The sequence below is a fragment of the Piliocolobus tephrosceles genome, chromosome 1, assembly GCF_002776525.5.
Source record: "Piliocolobus tephrosceles isolate RC106 chromosome 1, ASM277652v3, whole genome shotgun sequence".
Classification (NCBI taxonomy): domain Eukaryota; kingdom Metazoa; phylum Chordata; class Mammalia; order Primates; family Cercopithecidae; genus Piliocolobus; species Piliocolobus tephrosceles.
In genome coordinates, this window is record NC_045434.1 from 209,635,433 (window position 1) to 209,654,268 (window position 18,836).

Sequence of the window (18,836 nt, forward strand, 5' to 3'; positions counted from 1 at the left end):
GATCTTTTTAAAAAATATTTATTTTATTTTATGTTGTTTAGGGATAGGGTCTCACTGTGTTTCCCAGGCTGGTCTTGAACTCCTGGACTCAAGCAATCCTCCCACCTTGGCCTCCCTTAAGTAAGATGTTGTCTCAAATATCCATGAGGTTGAGAAACTCTTTCTCTACCTGCCCCTGAGGTCAAGAAAACTCATCAGACTCTGTTTTCTCATCTATTAAATTGGGTAAAAAACCTGCCCTGCCTACCAGGTGCAAGGCTGTGACAGACCCATGTTCTGGCTCACCCCATACCCACTTCCGACCCCCCTCCCTTGTCCTCCTCCTCCATAGAGACTGGAAAAGCAAAGCACGCTCTTCCCCAGCTTCCCTTGCAGCTATGGGTGGTCATGTGACACAGTCTGGTCGGTGAGATGAAAGAAGTCTACCCAGGGCTTCTGGGAAGGTGTCTGATTTACTGATAAGGGTGCCATGGCTGGCCTGGCCACCTGCCCCTTCTTCCCACCTCAAACTTAGAGGTGACATATGAAGTGATGATCACTATCTTATGACACGAGGCCACAAACAAGAGAACAAAAGTCAACACACTAAAGATGACAGAGCCTGGGGTCCTGCTGGCACCATGCAAGGGGGCAGTGGAGGCCATTCCAGCAGACACCAACCCTTTGACTTCTTACAATGCAAGAAAAATACAGCCCTTTTTTCTAAAGTCACCTGTAGGTTTGGGGTTACTTGCAGCCAAACGCCTTCCTGATAGAGAATGAATGAAATACTATGATATGACACTGTTGGTCTGACTCTAACAGAAAGCCTTCACAGGCCCTACTTTATAAAACAGATCAAAGGTGAGTTGCTTTGGGAGGACCCAGGGTCCAGCCCCACAATCTCTACCTCAAACCTGAGAGATGACCACTTCCGCCACACCCAAGGGCCCTCTGTGGGACACTGGGCTACCCCAGAATTCAGTCTGAAAACCACTGCTCTCTAGGGCCGGGCGAAGTGGCTCAAGCCTGTAATCCCAACACTTTGGGAGGCCGAGGTGGACGGATCACGAGGTCAGGAGATCGAGACCATCCTGGCGAACATGGTGAAACCCCGTCTGTACTAAAAATACAAAAAAATTAGCTGGGCGTGGTGGCGGGCGCCTGTAGTCTCAGCTACTTGGGAGGCTGAGACAGGAGAATGGCGTGAGCCCAGGAGGCAGAGCTTGCAGTGAGCGGAAATCTCACCACTGCACTCCTGCCTGAGTGACAGAGTGAGACTCCGCCTCAAAAAGAAAAAGAAAAAGAAAAAGAAAATCACTGCTCTCTGAGAAAGCACTCTGTAAACACAATGGAGGCAATGAGAAACATCATTGTCAGCGGACCGAATGGCACCACCCTGCAAGCTGGATCGAGCACACACAACCCCCATTTCACGGTAAGGAAGTAGCCATAGAGAAATTTCACATCTGCCCAAGGTTGCACTGTGGGGCCACGACCATGTGCCTGCCATGAACGCCACAAAGGCCTCTGCTCTCTGCCGGGGCATTTCACACTGACAGCCTCTGTTAGCCCATGGAGGGCTGCCTGACTCCCCGGCCTTTCCTTCACCTCCCAGAGCTCTGCACACCTCCTGACACTGGACAGACAACGACAGAATTCACTGCTTCCTCTGTGACAGCCCAGCCCTCCAGGAAGGAGACCCAGGGAAGAGGGGGAGAGGGCAGTGGAGGCACTCACCACCTTGGCTTCTCTCTGCAGGCACAAGGGCTTCTCTATAAAGAAGAGAGGAGACAAGTAAGGGAGAGTGACTTCCTCAGGCACATCTGTCCTAAGTAGGAGGGCAGTGTGTGGCCCAACAGAAACAGCAGAGAGGCCCAGCCCTGCAGGGAGCAATTGCCTACCAGACAAGGTCCACAGAAGCCCCACCCAACTCTACCTGCCACCACCCCAACCATTCTCCAGTCCCCCATCTGTGCCATCCACGCCTCCACTGAGGATGCGCGTCCTTCCCTGCACAGACTCCGCCCATCGAGATCTTACGCACCTCAGAGACCAGCTGCTGCAGGAAGCCTGAATCCCCCAGGCTTCCTGGATAGGAATCCTGAACTCCTACCCTTTGGAAAACGCTGATCACCCCTTGCCTTTTAGTAATTAAGTTAGCAGAGGTGCCTTCTGCCCCAGGTCCTAAGCTCCTACAGAACAAGGACCCCCATATCCAGTTCTGTCTGACCCCTAAGGCTGTGCCCGGTGCTGGACTCACAGGAGGCACCCCACAAAAGCTTCCTGAACAAGTGGATGAAGGAAGGAAGGATAGACTCTTACTTTTCACCTGGGTCATGATGACACAGTTCACCACTCCTATTATTAGTAGACCCAAGGCTGTCACGCCCACAATCAGTCCTAGAAAGAAAAGAGAAGCTCAGACAGCTACAGAAAACAAACTCAAACGTACCAGGGGCCAGCCAGGCAAGCCAGGGACCCAAGGTGCTTCGGGTCATTGCAAGTGAGGGGCGAGTCTAGGCCGGAGGTTCTCAAATCCAATTATAAAGCCATCACGGCTGTGGGCCTCATTCAGCCTAAGGGCCACCAGTTTGAGACCTCTGGCCTGATGCAGTTCTAGCCCCAGAATGGAAGCCCCGGAGGTGATCTGGCCCAACCCACTGTCTTCTCAGCCTAACGCGCTCATCAGAAACAGCAGCAAGGAGACCATCTGCATATTCAGGCGAGTTGCTGACCCCATCTCTCCCCTATCCAGGGATTTTGTTTTGTTTTGAGATAGGGCCTCACTCATCGCCCAGGCTGGAGTACAGTGGCGTGATCATAGCTCAGTGCAATCTCAAATTCCAGGGCTCATGTGATCCTCCCGCCTCAGCCTCCTGAGTAGCTGGGACAACAGGCACCATCCCACCCAAATAATTTTTTAATTTTTTTATAGAGATGGAGTCTCACTATGTTACCCAGGCTGATCTCAAACTCTTAGCCTCAAGCAATCCTCCTGCCTCCTTGGCCTCCCGAAGCACTGGGATTACAGGCGTGAGCCGCTGCATCCGGCCCACCCACTTAGGGTTTTTGAATGATAGCACCAGGTGTGGGGAGAAAGCAGTCTCACTGCCACCTGTATCCCAGGACAGGGCACAGGGTCCAGCCCACCGTGGGCTCTCAGTAAAACCATGGGAGAGGGAGAAAGAAAGACAGAAAGACGGGCAGACAGAAGGAGTGAATGAATGAGCCTTCTTGTGACTTACCAACTGGAAGAACGATGTCGCCCGTGCTCCCTTCAGCTGGGGGGCTGGGGCCCATCGGGAGCAGGAAGGAGGTGCCTGGAGCGGTGCTGGGTCCTGGAGTTGGCTGCGTGTGTTGGGATCGTGTGGACACTGGCTGGGGTAAGTGTGCTGCCCCTGGGGCCATGCTCCGTGTGGGGGGCGTGGACGTGCAGACTGCATCCATGCTTGCATTCCCAGGGATGGCCACCACGTTACAGCTGGAGGAGGAGGATGCTTGGTCAGTAGGCAGCAGAGGACAGAGTGGCTGGGGTGGTTGGGATCATTCACGGGTCCCAGCAGGCAGGATAGGAGAGTGACAATGTGTGCCCTCTCTGAGGACCACCCCCTCCTGTCCCTCCCCCACCTCCCTGTGCACCCACCCAGTCCTGCCTTCCAGGGCAAGGTCCTGCCCAGCATGCCATTTATCCTGGGACCCACCCTCAGATAAAACAATCTGGACAATGGTGGCTGGTGAGCCACTCTGTGTCCTGGACCCACAGTCACCCAGGGACAGCCCCTCCCTGCTCCTCCAGAACCAAAGGACTCAGCTACTCACATCTGGTGGGGCCTGCAAATATCCGTGGATGAAGTCGTGTCGGAGAATGTCCCCGGGGCGCAAGGCTTGCACACCACGTCAGATGTTTCAGTTCCTTCAGGGAACAATCCAAACTTGTCAACCATTCAAACACTCTGCGGGACAGCTGGGCCTTGGCACTAGATCCCTAGGAGTAGTCTGAGGGGCCCAAGAACCTCTATCTGTATCTCCATCCCTTAAACACACACAGATGCCTGTACACACATGCACACGATTGGGCTGTAGAGTTATGTGAGTTCATCTTCTTGTACCATCACATAACTTTCCTAGCTTAGGGCTCGGTCTGATCCATCTCTGGGTCCTCTGGTTCCAGTACATAAGAGATGCCTAATAAGGAGTGCTGGCAGGAAGAATAAAGGGTGGACAGGTGGACAGACGGATGGGTAGCAAGCACCTGGCTACCACTAAGGGTGTTCCCAGCTGGACTACTTAATGGGTTAAGTTCCCATTCCCGAGTTCCTGGAACTCGGGAACCCAGTTCCAGATGCCCGTGACACTGCAGGGATGTCTACAAAGGAGAGACCCAAGGCGTCCCCAAGGACCTGAGCCCCACCCCATACCTGGTCTGGCTACGCCGAAGCCGGGGCGGCACTTGCGCAGGGGTGCGCACAGCCGGCACCCCTCCTGCTTGCTCAGCGCGCAGTACCAGCCGGGCCTGCAGGTGCAGATGCGGTTCTGTTCCCGAGTACAGGCTTGCGTTTCCACCTGGTCTAGAGCAGCGAGAGGGCAGCACACGGTCACGCCTGACTCCGCCACACCCACGCTGCCCTCCCAGCCAGCCCAGCACTGCCAGACAGCTCTGATCTCCAGGAGGCTGATGGACCGCCTCAGCATGGGGTACACACAACACTGGGTAGAGGCCGGGAGCAGGACCTGCAGTCCTGCTACTCCCTGCAGTCCCGCTCCTCCCCCGCAGTCTCCCGGCAGTTCCGCTCCTTCCAGCAGTCCTGCTCCTCGCAGCACGAGCATGCGCATCACTCCCCTACGCACCACCTCCTCAACCCTCACGTGGGCACAGTTCTCCCACCGCCTGCCCCGTGGGGCTGTGAAGAGGCTTTGGTGAGACAGAGGAGGGAAATGCCAGTGGTAAGGGTAAACGGTTGCACCTGTTCCACCTCCAACAGCCAGCCTGGGGTAACTCCAGACAGCTGGAAGCCAAAGAAGCTGGAGTAGCGGGGGGATGTTGGAGGCAGGGGTGTGAGGGCCCCCCCCTTTCTCTGAACCTACTCACCAGAGCTACAGCGGGAGCCGCAGCTCAAGCACTCGGGAACCCAGTTCCAGAGCTGGGTGTATGTGCTGTCCTCACAGGAGTCACACACGGTGTCTGAGGTCTTGGTACAGAAAACTTTTGCATGTTGGCCTGAGGAAGCAAGGGCCAGAGGTCTCAGCTGGGTGGGGCTTCTGCCAGGACCCTGGGCTCATCCGCTGTCCCCACAAAGTCCAGAGTTCTAAAGCCCAGCAGGGAAGGCTATTCTGTGGCATTCCAATTCCTCAGAATCATTTCCCATCTAGTATTGTACCACCTATCACGCCATTTCTGAACCCCTTCTGCTCAAAAATAGATTCCTCTCTGCTCTTTCCAGATGCTTGAACCTCCACCTCTGGAGACCTATTATCAGTCAATCACACTTTAGTAAGAACTAGCTTGCCAGTTTCTTCCTTCTTGATAGATGGCTAACATTCTCCAGCTAGGGGCATGAATGACGGGGAACAGGTAGTAAGAATGTAGTCCCTGGTATCCTATCAAGGACAAGGGCATGGGCCTGGAGAGCAGGCATGCCAGGGACGGGGAACACCAACAGAAACCTTTAAAAAAAGGTTGACTCAGTAACTTTTTTTTGAGACAGAATCTCGCTCTGTGGCCCAGGCTAGAGTGCAGTGGCACAATCTTGGCTCACTGCAACCTCTGCCTCTCAGGTTCAAGCAATTCTCCTGCCTCAGCCTCCCAAGTAGCTGAGATTACTGGCACCTGCCACTATGCCCAGCTATTTTTTGTATTTTTAGTAGAGACGGGGTTTCACCATGTTGGCCAGGCTGGTCTTAAATTCCTAGCCTCAGGTGATCCACACACCTCGGCCTCTCTAGTAACTTCTTAAAGAGATCCTTCCAGTTAATAAAAGAAAGAAGAGAGTCACTTTCCCTGGGGTGTCTTCAAATGGCTAGGGATGGTGACAGGTCCTCATATGCCCACCTACATCTCAAGGTAACGGCTCAAAGCCCTCCATTGGCTCCCAGACAGAATAAAATCTAAACTCCTTACCACGGTCCCTGCTCACTCCTTCGTCCTCCTCCCCAACCTCACTCGCCTTCGCTCATCCTGGGCCACACACGCTGGCCCTGCTCTTCCTCCAGCTCACCAAACAGGCTCCGATTTCAAGCCTTCGCACATGCTGTTGCTTCCTCCTGGCACACTGTTTCCTGTATACGTGCATGACCTGCTCCCTCACCTCCTGCAGGCCTCTGCCCAAATGTCACCTCCGCAGAGACCTTCCCAGACCACCCTGTGTAAAACACGATGTCCTGCTCTGTCTCCTCCACCTTACCTGACCTTGTCGTTCTACAGCACTTAGACAGGACCACACGTCTCCTAATTTATCTGTCTGCATCACATTAAAATGCAGACTCCACGAGGGCAAGGATTTTGTCTGCCCTGCTCTCTGTGTATTCGCAGCACTCAGAACACACAGCAGATACCTTATAAACACGACATGAATGAATACAGACACAAATGAATAGACGGAGGGCACCGGGAGTCAGGCTACCTGGCTCCACCAACTGTGGCTGGGCCTCAGGTCTACCGTCTCTGAAATGGGTAAGCATTCACAGTCAGTCAAATATGCACCGAGTGCCTACATGGCATTGTGCCACGTGCTGGGGATTCAGCAGAAAACAAGCCACTGTCCCTGCCCTGGAGGAGCACACAGTGGAAGCAACAAGGAGAGGGATCGGGCTATAATCACACAGCGAGGAAAGAGCTGCCATGGGAACATCAGGGGCCAGTGAGAGCTCAGAGGAGGCAGCACTTGTCTTTCAAGCTGAGTGCTGCCTCCTCCAGGCAGCCCTCCCTGACTCCCCCAGGAGCTAATTTAGGCTCCTCCTTCCCCTCCTCCTCCAGCTGGGCAGTGTGGAGCAGACAGGCTTCCTGGAAGAGGGGATATCTTCAGCTGAGGTCTAAAGGGCAAGTCAGAGTTAATCAGGGAAAGGGAGTTGGGAAGTGTGGCAGGAAGAGGGAACAGCATGCAACCTCTGCCTCTCAGGTTCAAGCAATTCTCCTGCCTCAGCCTCCCAAGTAGCTGAGATTACTGGCACCTGCCACTATGCCCAGCTATTTTTTGTATTTTTAGTAGAGACGGGGTTTCACCATGTTGGCCAGGCTGGTCTTAAATTCCTAGCCTCAGGTGATCCACACACCTCGGCCTCTCTAGTAACTTCTTAAAGAGATCCTTCCAGTTAATAAAAGAAAGAAGAGAGTCACTTTCCCTGGGGTGTCTTCAAATGGCTAGGGATGGTGACAGGTCCTCGGGAGTTGGGAAGTGTGGCAGGAAGAGGGAACACAGGCCCAGAAGCAACAGGGAGCATGGGCCAGTGCATAGAACCAGGAGTTCAGTAAGAATCAAGGGCCATGCCCCTGCGCCCCAGCCCCTGTACACACACGCTCCCCCAGGGCACGGGCCCCGAGCCGCCGTGGCTGCCCTCACCCGGCGGACACTTGCTGCAGCACATCTGAGCTGTCTGGTCATAGTATTCTCTGAGCCGGCATGTGTTCCCGGGCTCTGGCGCGTAGGGTGTAAATGCCACCTGGAAGGAAGAAGGGAAAACTGCCATCAACAGGGCCGCCCCTGGGTTCTGCCATGCCTGATGCCCAGGTCTCCACCCTGCAAATGTTTGGCCCTCCCCCTGCCAGGCGGCACTGATGATGGATGGAGAGGTTCCTCCCCCTGGAGCAGGGTACAGGAAGGGGAGCCCGTGCCTTCTTTTACCTCTCCTGCCTCCCCACCTCGGTGTATCCTACTGTCCGCAGGCAGAAGCACTGAGTCTGCTGGCCAGTGCTGGGTGACCCCTAACTCTATATGGGACAGATATCCAGAAGATGGTGGCCTTGGTCACAGAGAACCAGGGTTCTCGGCACAAAGCTGCCCTCCACCAAGGATACCTCTCCTTCCCTCCCGCACTGGAAACATCCCTTGGTCTTTCAAGACGAGTGCTGCCTCCTCTGAGAGGCCCTTCCTGACTCCCGGAGGTTAATTCAAGCTCCTCCTCCTCCTCCGGGCTCTCTCTAAACATGGAATATGACCCCTCTAACAGTCATCTCATTGTTCTGGAATGGTTACTTGCTTGTCCTTCCACCCACTGTGGGTATGTATGCACACACCTGTGTACACACACACTCATGTCATGCAGACAGCAGAGGTGGCAGCCTTGTCATCTCTAGACCCTCAATCTCTCACATGGGACCCACCGCAGAGCCGATACTCATCAGCCGAATGTTGGTTGATGACCATGACAATCGTTGCCATTTCTGAAGCACCGCCTAGAGACGGCGGTGTTAGTACCAGGCACTGTTCTAAGCGTTTCTGCTGCTCGAGTTGGTGGGTGCTGTTGTACCCCACTCAGACCCCTGCTGCCAGCAGGGCACCTCTCCCCCAGCTGCTGTGGGTGTTGGCTGATAATGAATGCCCCACAGCCTCAAGGTGGGACCCACCCTGGTACAATTCATGGTCCAGAGCCACCTCCGTGGTGTCGGGCTGAAGCTGGTGAACCTAGCCTGCTTCTCCTGGGAGCCCTCCCTAGTAAATCACTTTCACAAAGATCCCTGCCTCAAGCTCTGCTTCTAGAAGACCCTACCTGAGACAGGTGTGTGGTCTCAGCAAGACTTCCCCACCACCCAGTGAAGACGGACACAGTTTCCCTACTGCAGCCATGTGATAGAACAGGAAACCGAGGCCTGAGAGGGCAGGTCACCTGCCCAAGGTCCCAGACCCAGTAAGTGACAGAGAAGGGTTTGGACCTGGGTCCCATCTGACTTCACAGCTCACAGTCTCGACCACTGTGCTGGATGCCTCCAGGAAGGGATGAACAATGTAATGAATGAAAAGAGAGACGGGGCTGGGTGTGAGGCCGGAGCACGCGGATCACTTGAGGTCAGGAGTTCGCGACCAGCCTGGTCAACATGGCAAAACCCTGTCTCTACTAAAAATACAAAATGATCCCAGCGTGGTGGCACGTGCCTGTAATCCCAGCTACTCTGGAGGCTGAGGCAGCTACTCTGGAGGCTGAGGCTAGTTGACAAAGCAAAACTCCACCTCAAAAAAAAAAAAAGAGGGGAGAAAAGAGAAAAACAAAGCCACCCAGAGAAGCTGCAGCCCCAGACAGAGGGGCAGACACAGAGCCCTCCTCCCTCGGGTCTCTGAGTGACCCTCCAGGAGTGCAGAGCTGCGGCACTGTCACCACTGCGCCTTCCCAGGACCCCTGGGAGCAAGCCCCTGAGTGCTGCCCTCTCTCCTGAAAGATTGAGGTTGGCAGTCGGGGTTTTCAGGGACAAGCATTAATTAGCCACCTCTACCAGGCTGAGAACAAGCTCAGAATGGAGACAGTCAGGTGTAGGCAAACATGGGTGTGAACACATCTGTACAAGCAAAGAGGGTGTACACACACCCCAAGTCCTTCAGGGGCCCCCACAGATGCGTCACCTGGAAGTGACCAAAGGGCAGTTCTAGGAGGTCAGAGCCAGGGCTGACGCATTCCCCACTGTATTGCCAGCTGCAGTCATGTGGCCAGTACAAGATGGAGATCCATAACCTTTAGTGAACGAGTGATGGGGCCTCTCCATAGATGAGGATACAGGGAGTCAGAAAGAACTGGTTTCAAATCCTCACTCCACCACTTAGTGGCTGTGTGGCCTTAGGCAAGTGCCTTAACCTCTCTGGACTCCAGTACCTAACATATAGGAGCAGAGGAGATACTAAAAATATTTCACAAACCAGCACAACGTGGGCACGGACCGATCCTGGACTTCAGCTGTCAGTAAGCCAGTCAGAGCAGACAGCAGCCATGACACCCAGCACCACCGGGCCAGTGCAGACCTGGCCAAATTTCTACCAGCCAAGGTGGCAGGTGGATTCAGTGTGCCTCCTCCTCCCCTTCCTCACAGCACTGCCTGGGAGTCAGGACTGCCCGGAGTCAGGGGCTGCTGAGCCCTTGGCTGCACCTGTAGCGAGTGACAAGCAGGCCTAGAAACCCAGCTGTCTCCCACCCCGGCCTGGCAGGCAGCACCAGCCTACCCTGGCTGCACCCCTCGGTGCCAACAGCTGGAACCCCTCAGCGGGAACAACCCAGAGGAGCCGGGGCTTCCTGCTGCGGAGCAATTTGCCATTCTTCTGACCCCTAGGCCTTTGCCCCAGCTGACTTCTGGAACGTTCTGGTGCTTCCTATAACAAATTCCATGTGTCCCTTAAGAGCCCTGCTCAGGCAGCAGCCTCCCTCCTGAAGGCTTCCTGCCTGCACCCCACCCTGAATGAGTCACTCAGGCCCCGAGTCCCCACCTTCCTCCCTCACAGCTCTGGGGTTACCCACCTGCGCCCCCCGCTAGATGGGAAGCCCCCCTGAGGCTGCAGGCTGGGGGTTACCCTTTGCTGTTGCCCCATAGCCTAGCAGCGGGTAGGTGCTCAGCAGCTGCTAGTCCAAACCGTGGGCTGGGTTACAATGTCCTTTCCAGGAGGGATCTAACTCCAGCGCCAGGGCCGCAAAGCTCAAACACAGATGCAATTTCCACCCTGGCCTGCCCCGGAGGCCCACTCTAGGCCCATCAGCTCTGGTGAATTCTGGGCACGGGCAGTGGGAACCATGCTGCATAATAGGGTCTGAAGAAGTAACTTCAGGCCCCATCTGGAGCCTCAGTTTGCCTGGGCATGGTGCTGCCATACACAATGGGTCCCAGGACTCCTCCCCACCTGGTTTGCTGCTGGAGCAGACTCCCAGGCACCCTAGACAAAAGGAGAAGCCTTCTCAGGTGTCCCCACAGTATATGGGGGAGCTCACTGCCTGTGTCCAAAGCACCCAGGGGTGCCTGTCATGAATGCCAACCCCTACTCCCCAAACAAGTGCAGAATCTCAGGGGTGGGCCCAGGAAACTGTACCATTAAAAAAAAGAAAAAGAAAAAGGAAATCTCCCCGGTGATTCTCATGCTCCTTTGCAGAACACGCTCTGATTATGTGGCTCCCTGGATTGAGCAAGGTGACCTGGAGGAGGGGTGGCGGAGGGGCTCATGGCCGAGACCCGGCATCCAAAGGCTCTGGGAGCCCCTAACCCAGAGAAATGGCAGCTTCTGCAGCTCCCTCTGCACAAGCCATTCCACCGAATACTAACTGTGGCAGAGGGTCTGCCTGGCCCTCAGCAAACCCCCAAACTGCCTTCCCTGAAGGCTGCTGCTAGGTGCTTCCCCAAGGGCAGGGGCTATGCCTCCGCCGTCTGCCTCCCAGACGCAGCTGCCTCTTCCCTCAGATCACATCCCCCAGGCATGGAGGGGCTGCACCTCTTCCCTGGCAGCCCCCCACCCCGCACAGAGGCCAGCACAGGTCTCGTGGGAATCCTGCATCCCACGGGCTTCATCCCCACAAGTGCCCTTGGGGTAACCAGGGGAGCCCCTCACTCCTTCAGGGCCTGAGAACCACAGGGCCAGGGCGGCTCCAGGCGGCAGCAAGAAATCCCACCCTGGCTGGGGAAGGGCTTCCTGTCAGGGCTCAAAGGGCCTGATGGGAAAGAGCCCTGCCGTGGCCAAGTTTGGGCTCTTGAGAGCTGCCATGGACAAGGGCTCCTGGCCACTAACGATAGGCAGCTGGACTCCCATGGCCCCCGGGCTGGCTGAGTGGTGACCTCCCACCTCCTCCCCTCCAGGTTCCTCTCTTATCTGAGGCTTTGCTGTGAGTGACCGTCCCTGGACTTCCTTCCTGGCTCTGTGAGGCTCCAGCCCCCAGTAGCTGGCAGAAGGGGTCAGCTCCCTTGAGCAATCTCAGGCCTGTTTATCCTCTTGGACAGAAAAAAAAAAAAAAAAAAAAAACCACAGCCTTGTCATGGCTAAACAATGAGGAACAGAAAGCCCCTTGGCAAAGCAGAACAAAAGGTCACTCCCTTCATAGCAGCAGGCCCCAGGAGCAGGGGGCTGGGCCCAAACCACAGCCCTGGGAGCCGGCCTCTGGTCAACACAGGGGCCCCCCTAGGAGGTCCCCAAAACATGGCAAGCATTCTCTAGGAAATGCGGGGCTACGGAAGCTTCCAGTTCCTTTGCTTTGGGTTGGGGAGGCTCCAGTTCACACCCCACTCACCCCACAGGGGATCTTTGACATGGTAAAATGAGGAAATAAGTTGGATAGTACTTGATTCAGTCAGCGTGTTTAGCAAACTACAATCTTCCAAAATATGGGGGGCCCGAGTGAAAAACTGAAAATCACTGATGAGGGTTAACCTCATCCATTTATTTAACAGGCAGGAATCTGAGACCCAGTGGTGAGGGAATTGGAGAGGATGGATGGATGGATGGATGGATGGATGGATGGATGGATGGATGGATAGATAGACAGACAGATAGATAGACAGATAGATAAAATAGACAGATAAGAGATAGATAGACAGACAGATAGATAAAATAGATAAGAGATAGATAGATAGATAGATAGATAGATAGATAGATAGATAGAACAGACAGATAAAAGATAGATAGATAAACTAGACAGATAAGAGATAGATAAAATAGATAAGAGATAGATAAAATAGATAAGAGATGGATAGGTGGATAGATAAAGTAGACAGATAAAACAGATAGATTAGATAGATAGATGATAGAGATAATAGAAAGTAAATACAAGATAAATAGATGGATGATAGAAAATATCAATAGATAGCTATATATATGTATAGAGAGAGAGAGAGAGACAGAGAGAGAGAGAGAGAGAGAGAGAATAGATAAAAGGAAGGAAAAAAGAATACTGCACCTAAATCTAACATGCAATTGGTGAGACAGGTCTGACTGTGCCCATTGCACAGATGAGATAACAGAGATGGAAAAAGGCAAAGCCACCTCCCCCGGTCTCCCAGAGACGTTGGGCCATGCCAGGGCCAGGATGGCGGCAAGCGGAGAGAAAACTATGGATAAGAAGCTCGTCAGGGCCCACCCACAGGCTCTGAACCATCTCCCATCTGGGTCCACAGCTCCCATTTCCCTCCTCCAGATTGGGCTCCCTCCTCTAAGACAGGTAGAACCTGCAGTTAGCAGTAGCTCATCGGTTCCGGGCAACTGTGCGTGTTAGACCCACCGTCTGGTCTTCTCACTGACATTCACAGGTGCTCAGGGAGACAAAGCAGCGTGCCCGCGGCTATCACAGGACAGCTGCATTCCTTGCCACCCCCAGTCCTGCCTCCCTTCTCTTGGGGCCCAGAGAGCTTCCCTTGCCCCTCGACACAGACACAGACCCAGGACTCCAAGGGCCCTGGAGCTGAATGGCCCAACCTCAGCAGCTCCTCCCACCATGCAGCCTCTCCATCCCAGATGGGAACTGTCTCTGTCACCTAGGGGTTAGACTCCCACCCTGTTGCTCCTCCAGGTCTCGGCTTTGACCCTCTGGGGAGGAAGGAAAACAACAGGATATTTGTTAAGCACCTACTATGTGCCAGGCCAGATGCCAGGCCACTATATAAAATCCCAGTTCCACCCTAAAAAGCAGGTGTGCATGGGCCCATTTCACAGCTCAGGGAGATCAAGTCACTTGTCCATGGTCCATGGAGAAAGTCAGGGGCAAAGGTGAAAGCAATGATTCATTCATTCATTCATTCATTCAACAGACGTGCTGAGCACCCAGGGTTGTAGGTGCTGGGTAAACAGTAGCATTGAACAAATCAAATCCCTGCCCCCAGGAAGCTCCCATCTTAGCTGGGGAGACACACGCACATTCAATAGAGAATTCAAGGTGGTGATAAGAGCTAAGGAAAAGGGTGACACGAGGTGCGGGGCCGGGGCAACGGGGAGATGCCCTTGGCACACTCAGTGCATGGTCAGGAGGTCAGGGCAGTGGGCCCAGAGCGAGTGGGTGAGGGTGAGGATGAAAGCAGCAGTAGAGCATCTACTAGAAGCCTGCTACATGACAGTCATCGCGAAGGGCTGTCCCAGAATCATAGCCTCTCTGAATCCTCCCCTGGTCCCCCTGAGGCCAGTCCTATTATTATTCCCAAGTTACAGATGAAGAAACAGCCTCAAAGAGGCCTCCTCACCTCCAGCCCTGCATTTCCTCCCTGGCCAGGAAGACTGGGTTTCAACCCCCAGGCCCGCCCCTACCCCAAAGATCCTCTGTGTCCTCACTCAGGTGTCCCCTCTGCTGTGGGCAGCAACCAGGTTCTCTGTGCCTCAGTTTCTCTGCCTGTAAAATGACAGTGTGGGCCTGGTTGATGCTCTAAGCAAAAGGACCAGCTCTGGGTTCTTAAGGATGGGTGTCAAAGCCTCAGTCCCTCGTGAGACCTCAGGGGTGCTGGGTGGTGTATGGCTCATCCACATGAGAGGTGCAGAAACAGCACGAGCTGAGAGGTGGGGGCTGGGATGTGGGGCAGAGTTGGGCTGGTCCTGGGCCTTTGGGAAGGGCGGAGGGTGGATCGGGGGGGCTTCCATGCTCAGCTTCTGCCCCCATCCCCTCTCCCCCAGGGAGGGCAGCCTGAGCAGGCGACTTCTGAGAGGAAAGGGCCAGAAATGTCCCCTTTCCTGGGTGTGCTGGACACCCGGCCTTGTAGGAGGGGCGCTGACTTAGGTTAGAGGGTCTATGTGCCTATGGAGAGGTGCCTGGCATGCTCTGTGCACCGCCAGGAGGTCAGGGTAGCAGGTCCGGGGGATCTGGAAGTGTCATGGACTTTCTTTGAGCCTCCACACTGTCACCTGTAAAACGGGAGTCGTACTCCTTGCCCTGTCTCCTCCAGGGGTTCTTGTGAGGAGCAAAGGCGGGGAGTCTTCACTTGGGTTCATGATCTCCCAGATTCCCAGGGGCTCCATGGTGGTGCTGCAAGGGGCATGCAAAGGCCCTGGTCATAGACCCATGTTACAGAACATGAGAACTGGTCTCTTCCTGCCTTGGTTTTAGCCAAGAACTGGCAAGGCAAGAACACACCCAGGGCAGCGAACTGCCCGGCTTTAGTAGGGTGCCAGATGGCCCGTGTGGGCCTTGCAAAGGAAGGGGCCTCCAACCTGCCTCAAGGGCAAGTGTGGGGAAGCTGACCTGTCACTCCTGGGGCTGGGAGTTCACCCCCAGGCTGGCACCAGGCCCGTTCCTCGGGAAGCCTTACATCAGGAGACCACGGCAGGGCCGCTGCTGTGATGGTGCGATGGAGGCCTCAGTGGGGCAGAGGAAGAAGAGTGCAACAGGCCAGATGTGGTCCTCCTTGATAGGAACCTTGGGCTGGCTCAAAGGGACTTTGCTCAGAGGAACACTGGAAGGGTGATGTGAGTCTGGGTGAGTGGCCAAAACCCAGGCGCCGGGTTCTGTGAGCAGCCCAGCCAGAGGACAATGTGGCTGTGACACCCTGCAAGAAAGTGAGGCTCTGAGAGCTACTGAGGGCCGAGCTCCAGGAAGACAGGACCCCGCAGGTTCCACCCTCCCTGCACGCTGTCCCCTCTCTTCTCACCCCGTCTCCCTCACCCTGGAGGACTCAAGAAGCACAGCTGGTGGACAGGGCTGCAGGTATAAGATTCGCTCAAGACTAGGACTCTGCTGGAGCCGTTAGCTAATAGGGGGCAGGGCCAGGTGGCCAGGCAGGTCTGATTCTGGAGTCTGCGTCAGCTCTTGGGGAATTGAGCAACCCTGGGCCAACTGACTTGCTGCTTGTCCTGTTCCCAGGCCAAGGCCCTGCAAGTACCCGAGGTGGGGGCCCTCAGTCCCTTCTCCTATTTATAAATAGACAGCAAGAGAGGAAGGAAAGAAGGGAGGCCTGGGGGAGAAGGAAAACGCTGAAAGCACCACATCTGCGGTGCCCTCTGCTCTTCCAGCTGCCTTTAGCACAGCCTTCTTTGGGGGTCTTCATGGGTTTATTGTTATTTTTTAATTTATAGAAAGAGACCAGGTCTTACTGTGTTGTCCAGACTGGTCTTGAACTCCCGGCCTTAAGTGATCCTCCTCCCTCGGCCTCCCAAAGTGCTGGGATTACAGGCATGAGCCACTGTGCCCAGCCTTCATGGCTTTTCAGTGTTCCGGCGATCACTTTTAGATGCCAGTACCCTTGAGAAGAGGTCATGCTCCCAGCCTTCCCCAGGGAGCCCCCCCGGGCAGGGATCCACCCGCTTAGAATGGAAGATGATATGGTGGGGAGGTGGCCACAGGGAGAAGCTTCAGGCTTTAGGGGTCGAGACCAACCCTTTACACAGAGCTGGAAGAACAGAGACTGTTCAGATCCAGGAAAAGTACCTACTGTGTGCAGGCACAGTACTAGGCACGTTCATATGCCTTCTCTTCATTTTATCCTAGCACTAATGCAATGAGGTCAGGATGACCCCATTTTACAGATGCAGAAATTGAGGCTTGGGAGATTTCGTGCAAATTGTCCAAGGTCATGCAGCCAGTGAGTGGCACCCCAGGAGCGACATCAGTCTCTGTGCCCTCTGACAGTTTTGTACCCTGTGATCTTGTCCCGCTCCCTCATTTTACAGACAAGGAGCCCACACAGGGGAGTGACCCTTCTATGAACACACTGTGAGCAGGGGAGGGTGCTTCAGTGACTCTCCAGGCAAAAGGGTCTCCAGGGTCTTAGGGCAGGTGCCAAAGCTGTGGGGAGGGGCAGAGGTATCTGCCCAAGGACCCAGGGACCCCCACACAGCGGAAACCCTCTTCAAGCAATGCGGAAACCACATCATTTGCATGGCGGGTCACGGGGCCCCTAGGGCGTGGTGGGAGGCAGCAGAGGCATTTGGGTCTCGACCTTGGGGGTTCACAGGAGCCCCATGGACTGCAGGGTGCAGCTACATCAGGCCAGGTCGTCACAGCGACGCCAGGGCCGGTGACAGCGGAGGCCCGTCTGCCGTCACGGAGAGGAATGGCGTCCGCGTTAGGAAGGACCGACCACATCACAGGCAGGCAGCCCGGGGTGACACATCCCACTCCTGACTCGCCACCTGTGATGTTGCTTTAGAAATGAGCTGGGGGCAGACAGGAAGACTGGGCTGGTATCCGGTTCTTGGAGCCAAGCTTTGTGCTAAATGCTAGGGTACAAAGACGCTGGGCATGGTCCCTGCCTGCAAGGAGCCCTGAGTCTAGTGAGAGACGTCCCAGCCTCTCCCACTGTCACCCTCCAAGGGGCCTGCTGATGTCGCCTGCTCCATCTCCCACAACCCCTCCACCTCGCCACCCTCAGCATCGCCTGCCAGCTACAGGCTCCTTGGTCTTGGTTCCCAGCCTTCTTTCCCTTTCAGATGGACCTAAGCCCCCTTCCTACAATCAAGCCTGGCTCTCCTTAAAAGCTTCCAACAGCTGCCACCACCTGCACAACCTCCTTAACCCCTGTCAGCATCTCCCACCTGTATTCATCACTCACCTGTTGCCGTCACAACACAAAGCAGCACCTGGCTCCTCCGCCCCCTTCTCCACGCCTGTACTGCTGCTGCCTCTGCCCAAACGTCCTGACCCGCCACCCCCCACCTGGCAGGGCTGACTTCTCAGCTTCTTTCAAGAGTTCCCTCTGCCATCATTTCAGGGGGTCAGAGGTCCCTCCTAGGGGCTCCTGTGACAACCTGGGTGCATCCCTATACTGCCCACACCCGATCAGTTTTTGGCTAATTATTGGTTCCCTCGTGCCTCCCCCCAACCTTGACAACCTTGTATGGGCGCTGAGCCAGACACATGGGCTTTGATCCCAGTTCTGCCATTCCCCCACCTCCACTTTGTCATCTATAAAATGGCGACAGAAACAGTGCCCCCTTCACAGGGCTTTATGATTCATGAAGTCAGTGTGCGTGGCATGCTTGGCACCGTGCCTGGCAGTGGAAAGAGCTCAGTGTCACCCGTGTGTCTGCTACTCATCGCCCTACACACAGCCAGCACACAGCCCACAGCTGGCGTCTCATAGATGCCGAATTGCTCAACACAAGCAAAGTTTTAATTTTCAATTAGTTGAAATGAGCTGGAGCTAGCATGAGAACAGGGCAGGAAATGGACGTACAAAGAGAGGGGGCGGCGTCCTCAGAGCAGCAGACTGAGTACGCCCATGTTTAGATGACAGCGACTCACGGTCTCATCCACCACCACCTCACTGGAGGGTGATGTAGGCACAGTGCTCAGGAGCCTGGCCACCTGGGGTGGAGTCTTGGCTCTGCCTCTAGTGAGCTGCAAAACCCTAAGTACGTCGCTTAATCTCTGTGCCTCAAAGGCCTCATCTCTAAAATGGGGATAATGTTCCCCTGCCCCCAGGTGGCTGTGACAGGGAAGGGCACTCTGTGCATTTAATGCATCGGTCTCTTGCCTCGCACCCAAGAAGCACCCGCTGAATGTCAGCTCTTTTTTTTTTTTTTTTTTTCTTTTGAGACAGGGTCTCACCCTGTCACCCAGGCTGGAGTGCAATGGCACGATCTCGGTTCCCTGCAACCTCCGCCTCCCAGGTTCAAGCGATTCTCCTGCCTCAGCCTCCTGAGTAGCTGGGATTACAGGGACACGCCACCACATCCGGCTAATTTTTGTATCTTTAGTACAGACAGGGGTTCACCATGTTGGCCAGGCTGGTCTCGAACTCCTGACCTTGTGATCCGCCCGCCTCAGCCTCCCAAAATTCTGGGATTACAGGCGTGAGCCACCGCGCCAAGCTAAATGTCAGCTCTTAGCCCTGGGCTCTCTGTGCCCTCCCAGCAACTGCCTGCCCCTAAGGGAAATGACAGAGAGCAGCCCTTTTGTTTCCACCTCACAGTCAAGGAAGCCAAAGGTCAGGGAGGAACTCGAGGGGTCTGGGGGCACAGGGGCAGCAGCGCCAGGCAGGCCCTGGAATC

General features: G+C 55.1%; 1 protein-coding gene across 2 annotated transcripts in view; it reads right to left on the reverse strand.

Moving 5' to 3' along the window:
• The window catches only part of TNFRSF1B (TNF receptor superfamily member 1B), a 43,321-nt gene that overhangs the window by 13,233 nt on the left and 11,252 nt on the right, over window positions 1–18,836 (reverse strand). For both annotated transcript variants that reach the window (XM_023191987.1, XM_023191986.1), the window contains exons 2-8: window positions 7,539–7,638; window positions 5,072–5,200; window positions 4,401–4,550; window positions 3,802–3,895; window positions 3,228–3,463; window positions 2,305–2,382; window positions 1,720–1,754 (exon numbers count right to left, since the gene is read on the reverse strand). In XM_023191987.1, the coding sequence (XP_023047755.1) occupies window positions 1,720–1,754; window positions 2,305–2,382; window positions 3,228–3,463; window positions 3,802–3,895; window positions 4,401–4,550; window positions 5,072–5,200; window positions 7,539–7,638 (822 nt within the window). The remainder of the gene's footprint in view (window positions 1–1,719; window positions 1,755–2,304; window positions 2,383–3,227; window positions 3,464–3,801; window positions 3,896–4,400; window positions 4,551–5,071; window positions 5,201–7,538; window positions 7,639–18,836) is intronic.